We start from the raw sequence: 8,428 nt of genomic DNA on the forward strand, positions 1-8,428 counted from the left end.
GACTTTGTGTTCTCTCTGCTAACCTCGGTGTTTTTCTTCTCACACAACTTCTTCCCACATTTTTTGGCGGCAAAGAGGCGCCTGACATCAGCAACAATAGAGCAGCTGCTCATCAGCATCACTGAGCTCACATTGACCTGTGGCTTTTTTATTATTGTTTCTTTCTCCCCCTTTATATGGGGTTAATGACTCAAATATTGTATTTCAAACAGACCTAAAAGAATKAAACAAAACAACCATCTGTGTCAAATCTACATTTATTTCAAACTTTTCAAGCATTTAACACGTCACAAAACAACTTTTTTACATGACATGTTGAAAAATAAATACACAAATGTAACACGTAGTGTTTACTGACTRTTCTGTTGCACAGACCAAATATTTTTAAGTCCACAGTGCAACCCTGAAATAAAATAACCCTTGGGGTTTTACAAAAGTGTTATCTACAACCCGTGTCTTTGAAACCCCAAAGAGGATTGCGTTTCTTTAAGATCTGTGCTTTTTTGCCAACTGGCAACAAACGCAACATGAGTCAATTGCTGAAGTAACTTCAACATTATGCTTATTACTAAAACTATGCACATTATCAACAAAAGAAATAAATACAGGTGAGATGAATGTTCGTTCTTTCTACCAGGGTCTCCACACAGCGGCGCAGACCGGCTGCGGGCCTGACTGCGCCCTGAGGGGGGCCACGGCCGCGCCGCTCAGGGCCTCCTGGTTCTCCGCTCGGTGGTTGAAACTGGACTTCAGGCTCAGGAGTCTCTGCTGGATCTGAGGGAGGCTCCTGGAGCTCTGCGCGCAGCAGTTCAGGCAGGTCGGTGTGACCGAAGCGGACATGGACTGCTGGACGAACTCGTGCACGCGCTGGCACGCGTCCTGGTCCAGGCTGGTCTTGGGGAGCAGGGCGGAGACGCGCTGGAGGCAGGCTTTGTAACCGTCTCTGTAGCTGTCTGCGGAGTCTGCGGGGAGAAGAGCAGAGGACTGGTGAGCGCCTGCCAGATGACACGCGGAGTGAACACGTCGTGCGGTTTCTCGTTCCGGACACGAGGCTCACCTTTGACCGGAGCGGAGGGCAGGTCTCTGAGGAAGCGGACYGTCATTTCCAGGATGTCGGCTTTCTCCAGCTTGGAGTAGCGCGCGCTGTCTTTGCCAACCAGAGGCAGAATCAGACTCTTCAGATGGCTGAGGCTGTCGTTGATGCGAGCGCGCCTTCTCTTCTCCAGCAGAGGTTTCAGAGTCTAGGAGAGAAAATGTAAATCGTTATTCTTGCTGCTCTTTAAAGTCCGAGCATTAAGTAAAAGCGCAGCTGGAAAGTTTCTCTCTGCTCCTTACCTTTCTGAGTTCGTTGGCTTGTTTTCTCTGGGCCACAGTGGAGCGCGCGGGGAGAGGCTGGCTGGCCTCAGGGGTGATGCTGGGACTCATGTTTGGGGTGTTTTGTTTTTTTTTTTCTTTAGGGGAGACACTTGTTTAGAGAGAAGCTGAGCTCAAATGTAGCTCGGGTCTGGAGAGCCTTCTATTTATGTGGTCCCGGAGCGTCAGAGGGGAGGGGACACAAGCGCGGGAGGACAGGGAGGGGTGGGCTGTCTTTGGAGAGACGATTCTGTCTGGACCATCTGGTTCCCATGGGTCCATCATGCGTTTCTACGCCGGTATKTGGATGATTGTGATGTGTTTTCTTGTGTTTAAAAATTAAAACCTCAACGTTCGTCTGAGAGCTAACTGCGCACACACCCTGCATCACAAACAGTTTATTTTTAATTTCACATGGAAGCGGATTGTTTTTCATCTGATTTGCAGTAAAGAATGAATCCAACACGATTTTGTTAGTAAAATTATAAATTTCCTAATCCCAGTTAACTATACACTGATTTTTGTTTTGATCTAAAATTACTTTCAAACTGATCTCCCAAATCCATTTAGGATTGTTTTAGAAGCAGTTTTAAATGTGTATTGTTAAAAATAAATAATTAAAATTGTAACCAAATAGCACAAAATAATATTTATTGTCATTATTTTTGAATCTGTTTTAGTTTGTGCTCCCGTCACAACAAAACAAACACAACGCGCCAAATGAGTGAATCTGAGGTGACGAGAATAATCTATTCCTAAAAGAAATGAAGCAGACACCCAAGCCACGCTGTGTTTGGATTAACATCTGTTTATGGAGCCCAGAAGCTCTCTTCATAAACAACAAGRCGTTTTACCTGCAGCAGGACTTGACTATAACTTCTATTATTACAAGAAATACAAGCAGAAATGAATGCTTTCAGATACATAAACATAGAGTGACAAAAATAACTTGGGGAAGCTTCATAAAAGTGTTAAAAAGTTTGGTTGGAAACGTTTGTTCACTAAATCAAGAGTAAAAACAAAACTAAAGCTTGAATTGCTTTCCAACTGCTTTCAGTCAAAATAATAATCTGTTTTACACAAAAATCTAGCATCGAGAACATTTTTATTTGCAGAGCGTTTGTTTGAGGATTTCTGCAAAAGTCTGAACGGACCTTTGAGCTGGCTGTGGGATTCACGCGTTTGGCACGCGCCAAAACCGCCTCAACAGATGGGAACCTTCTCCTCATCAGTCTACCCAACCCCCACTCAATGCACCTAACCGCACACAAAGCCCCCCCTCCCCCAAACTCCGCATGTTCCCACCATCGTGCAGGCTCCAGCTTCTGCGCGCTCCGTTCTCACCATCACTGCGCGCTGTTTGAGGACAGGAGGGACCGCAGCATCTGAACACAAAGACGCGACAGTCTTTGTGTTCAGATGTTACCAGAACAAAAAATAACAGTGCTTTTATGTTGAAATCTAAACGGTCGGTTCGGTTAAAAAAAATACAAATAAAACACATAAATACATTGTGAAATGTGGTAGAGCTATGAGCATGAATAAAAAAATATTAATTAATTGATATTTTGGTTGTTTTGTGCTGCTTTTGCACTAAACTTTCAGATTAACAAAGAAAAAGCACTTTTACGCACAAACTTTACGCACCAGTTTTTTACGCACCAAACGTGCAACCACGGTTAAATACCTGCTCAAATTTCATTTTACATGTTTGAAATGTGCCGCCCTAAGAGCTTGTATCAAATTGTCAAAGGTTAGGATGCAAGCTGCCCCGCTACAGCTTCAGGAGGGGGTTGTTAACCTCTTTTTTTTTTTTTTTTTTTTTTTTGTCACGAGCTTTTGCACGCGCCCTGTCCCATGGGGGCCCCACATAACTGCCATCAGGTCCTGTCTGTGAAATGACCCTCCCAGATAAAACTAAAAATAAAAGTCCAAGAGAGGCTTCGGTTGGGACCTTTTTTTTGTCTTCAGCGTCGGTTTCCATCTGTGCAAGCGCWGCGCAAAGCGCAGTGATGCTTTATTGAAGAGCCGACAGAAAAAAAGGAACTTTTCCAGGAAATGTGTCAAGAGAAGGGGGATGATTTAACGAGGTATTATAGATAACTTGAACTGCAAGTTTGACAGAATTTAATCAGATAAAAAATAAAATAAAAAAGAAAGATGAAGATAAAAAAACTCGCACATTTTTAAATAAATAYATGTCTCAGCTGTAAAATACGAATACAAAGGTGAAAATGGCCACCAAATACATTTAACAAAGAAGACGCAGAAATCCATCGTGGTTGTAGACGGTATGAGACTGGCACGAGCCACAGAGCTCAGAAGGATGGAGTTGCTTCATTAAAGCGTAAAACCAAAAGCGTCGACGAGCTCTGTCAGAGAGGCGGACTCAACCCAACAACCTCATCAAGAAGCTTCCAGACTTCAGGATGATGGTGGAACCTGAAAGGAGGTCTGGCATCCCAAGCCAAAAGCTACGCTACCATCGTCCACATGGCTCTGACGCATCTGTCCGCCAGCTCGGCACGGAGATGGACAAAAAATAAATAAATAAAAGCAATGAGCCACACGAAATAATAGGACTAACTTTAACCTGGGATCCTATGTTCTGTTAAAACCAAATATAAAATAACCAAATATAATGTAAAATACAAAATAGAATAATTAAAAAACGAGAATGGAGTCGAAATGACTTTAATTTATTTTATTTTGATTGAAGTTTAAGTATTTAACAGAAACGTTTCTTATGAAGTTCAGTATAAAAAGAAATGTTATTATATGCAGAAGTTTTTCAGTTAAAAAAAATCAAATACTAGAAAAAACAATGCTATTTGGTTTTGTTCTCTGTTGGACAAAAATGTTGAATTTAGGGCAAACTATTCATTTGAGTCATTTTCCTTTCCTTTTAATTTTCACCTCCCTCAGTGTTAAATAAAAACACAACAGCCAAACTGTTGTCATTTTATTCACTTAAACCCACTAAAACAAGAAGGGTTCATTTGAAAATGAAATCTCAGTAACCAGTCTGAAATGAGATGGACAATGACTCATTGTGGTGACCCCTGAAATGGGAACAGAGGAAAGAGGAAAGAGGAAGAAGAAGAAGGCTGCAGTCTGACTTGGAAATGAATGATTCTGTTCATAACTTTTATGGACAGAATTTCTAGGAGCAGACAAGGTGTTGAGGGGATCCGTTTTGCTGACCTGAATAGCATCTCTGCTTTTTGCAGATGATGTGGTCCTGTTGGCTTCATCAGATCCTGATCTCCAGCTCTCACTGGAGCGGTTCACAGCCAAGTGTGAAGCGGCCGGGATGGGGATTGGTGCCTCCAAATCCGAGACCATGGTCTTGAGCTGGAAAAGGGTAGCATGCCACCTCCGGGTCGGGGAAGAGGTCCTGCTCTAAGTGGAGGAGTTTAATCTCGGGGTCTTGTTCAAGAATGAGGGAAGAATGGAGCGGGAGATCGGCAGGCGGATTGGTGCTGCGTCTGCAGTGATGCGGGTGCTGTACCGGTCTGTCGTGGTGAAGCTTTCAGTTTACCGGTCGGTCTACGTTCCTACCCTCATCTATTGTCACGAGCTTTGGGTGGTGATCAAAAGAACGAGATCGCAGATACAAGCAGCTGAAATGAGTTTCATTCGCAGGGTGTCTGGGCTCTTCCTTAGAGATAGGGTGAGAAGCTCAGTCATTCGGGAGGAACTCAGAGTAGAGCAGCTGCTCCTCCACGTTGAGAGGAGCCAGTTGAGGTGGCTCGGGCATCTGGGTAGGATGCCTCCTGGACGCCTCCCTGGTGAGGTGTTCCGGGCACGTCCCACTGGGAGGAGACCCAGAGGAAGACCCAGGACACACTGGAGGGACTATATTTCTCGGCTGGCCTGGGAACGCCCTACATGGCCCCAGTGGAGAGTTTGGMGGGAGAAGCTGCTTACGCTTCTGCCCCCGTGACCCAACCCCAGATATGCAGAAGAAAACAGACGTACAGGGGACGTCCAAACCAGACCTGTAGGACTGTTGTTGAGACACCTACAACAGGCTCTGGTCTTTTGAAGTGGGCCTGACTGCTAGTTTTGCAAGGTAGACAGCTCTCTCATTACCAATAATGTCAGGATGTCCTGGTACCCATTTAACAGTAACACTGTTATCTCTCCCCACAGTTGGTTTTCATTGAGTTAAAACACACCTGTATGTTTTAGAGGAGAGCTGGTTAACTCAACACACTCACTTTAGGTCAATGGCACAACATGTCAAAGCAATCAGAACTTATATACATATTTAGCTGCAATGGCAAAAGTGKATTGACCCTTCARAGCAGCAAGCAGACAAATTTYTGAAATGGGAATGGTAAAYAGRCTGTACTTATWTAGCACCTTTATTCAACCATGATACTTAATGTGCTTTACAATCTGTACTTGTTTACCCATTCGTTAAGCACTCTATTATCTCCATACAAATCTAACATGTACAAATCACTTTATGGAGACTAATCAGTGCTTCAGATCACATTTAAACACTGATGGGACATAAATCAGAGGCAGTGKGGGTTCAGTGTCTTGCCCAGAGACATTTCGACACATGACTGACTAGTGGGGAATCAAACCGCCAACTCTCTGGTTTGAGGACRACTCACTTAACCACTCAGCCATATAGCTACCAACTTCCTGATGATCTGGTACATTTAATCAGCAGCACCTGCCTGGTATTATCCTTTGRGAACAACTTCTTTGCACAGTTTTTCCATCTTAACTTTGTCTTGAGTTTATTAAGTGGAATCTGTTAAATGTTTTGGACATTTGAGGTTGAACCACATTCGATCAGATCATTTAATATAATATGTCCTGATACAACCCTTGAACTAAATCAGTGTGGATTCAACATGTGACARGGTTTTACATTTATGCAGCGTACACGCGACTGTAATTAGGTCAGATGAGATGTGACGTGCACAACAGAAATTAAATCTGAAGCCACTTCTTGACCATGTTGCACATCTTTAAGATAATAATTCCATTTACCACTGTTTGTGTTTTAAACTGGCTTATTGTGCACTCACACGCTTGAGATCCATTTTTTTCCGGACATGTTTTGGCACGTAACTCGTTCTACAGTTTTTGTGCCTTTTTAGCGATTTACAGGGGTGCGAAAGTTTGGGCACCCTTGTTAATTTTCCTGATTTACCTTTATAAATCATTGATTGTTTGGATTTTAAAAAATCAATTAAATATATATGGGGGACAGAGACTGTGATATTTGAGAAGTGAAATGGAATGGAGTTTATATGATGGCCTGAATATTATTGAAAATCTGTGGTCTCACTTAGAGAGAGCTGTCTGTGGTTGGAAACCATCAAACCTGAATGAACTAGAGATGTTTTGTAAAGAAGAATGGTCTAAAATACCTTCAGCCACAATCCAGACTCTCAGTAGAAGCTGTAGGAAGTGTTTAGAGGCTGTTATTTCTGTGAAAGGAGGATCTACTAAACACTGAGTTATGATTTTTTACGGTGCTCAAATGAATGCACCTGCCTAATTTTGTTTAACCAATTATTGCACACTTTCTGTAAATCATATAAACTTCATTTCACTTCTCAAATATCACTGTGTTTGTCCCCTATATGACTTATTTAACTGATATTTTTAATCCAAACAGTCAATGATTTATAAAGATAAATCAGGAACATTAACAAGGGTGCTCAAACTTTTGCACTGTATATATCAAAACATTCAGCTCTTTCAGGACATTCCAGTGATGACTTTTGCTACTTCAGCAATTAATTCTTCTTGAGATATTTAGTTATTTCTGAGATGTCTTTCTCATTTTAAAAATGGAGCTGTCTTCAGCAGCCCCTTCAAAACATTTATAAATCTTTTTTTTACCTTTCATTCTGGTTCTGCTTCTTTAACTTCTTTGTGCCAATTTTGGCTTCCTTTAGCTTCTATTTTGCTGATCTTAATTATTTTCCTGCCTTGTTGGCCATCATTCTGAGCTTTGCTGCCGTTCTTCACTAATTTAAACTTTTTTATGTTTCTTTCAGCTATTTTAAGTTTCATTTTATTTGTTCAGCTGCTTTGCTAATTTCAGCTGTTTGTGAATTTTAGTTTTTTTTAGCTTATTTGAGTTCTTTCCACAAAATTCATCCTTTTATGAAAATTTCGATTTCTTACTCAGTTCAGCATATGTGCTTTTTTGTTTCTTTGTTACTTTCTGCTATTTCAGACATATTTTAAGCTGTTTTTCAGTTATTTGAGCTTTTTTTTTTAGCTATTCAGCATAAATCATTTAGCATGAAGCATGCAGCATTTTCACAGAAAATACAAATTTAATGTTGAGTGTACTTTGTAGACTCACATTATAAAAGTCAGTGCATTTTTTTGTGTGTTTGTACCTCAGAGACACGTTTTCGATGTTATGAACACATCAAATGAAGAAAAAAATAATTGAAGTGTTAAATATCCCACCTGGGCCAGTAATAAGTTCTTCTACCAATGCAAGAATTAAACTCTTCTTATCCATGTTTTCAAACTCTCTTGTCACATTGCCATAATAGTTTTAGATGCATTTTAAAGGAATGGATTTTAAAATATAAGCAATTATTTGCTAATAAAAGTTGCCTCAAAACCCAACTATTTACCAAGCAACGGATGTGATATTTGCCTGTTAAACTAAAACCCTTTGTTGTTTAACCATGCAGTGCCTTCATGTGGTGCTGAGTAAACATCTCCTAAAATGTGTCTCTTAGCTTCCCACGCTTAAACCAACGCTGTTTTCATAAAGCCTTGGTCACCAGGGACGAAAATCCTAACTTTTTTTTGACGTCACTGAATCTGTCACAGAGTCTGACAGCGTCCATGAGAGGTCACGTGTTAGAAATAGGTCACAACAGATGTTTATGATGTAAAAAAAAAAAATAATTCTGTCAGCAATTTTCATTTTAAAATCCCAATATTTTCTGTAGAAACATCTGTTCGTTTTGTGACTTATTTGTTTTTACAATCTAAACTCTGATCATGTGTTTTATTCTAAAGAAAGTCTGATGGACAAATAATAAAACTATATTTCACCTTAAGTTTTCAAAAA

At 40.9% G+C, this 8,428-nt stretch overlaps 1 protein-coding gene across 1 annotated transcript; it reads right to left on the minus strand.

The window, feature by feature from the left end:
• Nucleotides 1-234: 234 nt before the first annotated feature.
• On the minus strand, nucleotides 235-1,548 carry hes2.1 (hes family bHLH transcription factor 2, tandem duplicate 1). The gene is made up of 3 exons (XM_014001643.1): nucleotides 1,336-1,548; nucleotides 1,058-1,241; nucleotides 235-962 (listed from the first exon to the last, which is right to left on the minus strand). The coding sequence occupies exons 1-3, from the start codon at nucleotides 1,423-1,425 to the stop codon at nucleotides 631-633; spliced, it is 606 nt and encodes a 201-aa protein (XP_013857097.1). The 5' UTR covers nucleotides 1,426-1,548; the 3' UTR covers nucleotides 235-630.
• Nucleotides 1,549-8,428: the final 6,880 nt, after the last annotated feature.

This window comes from Austrofundulus limnaeus, unplaced genomic scaffold, assembly GCF_001266775.1.
Source record: "Austrofundulus limnaeus strain Quisiro unplaced genomic scaffold, Austrofundulus_limnaeus-1.0 Scaffold10, whole genome shotgun sequence".
Lineage (NCBI taxonomy): Eukaryota > Metazoa > Chordata > Actinopteri > Cyprinodontiformes > Rivulidae > Austrofundulus > Austrofundulus limnaeus.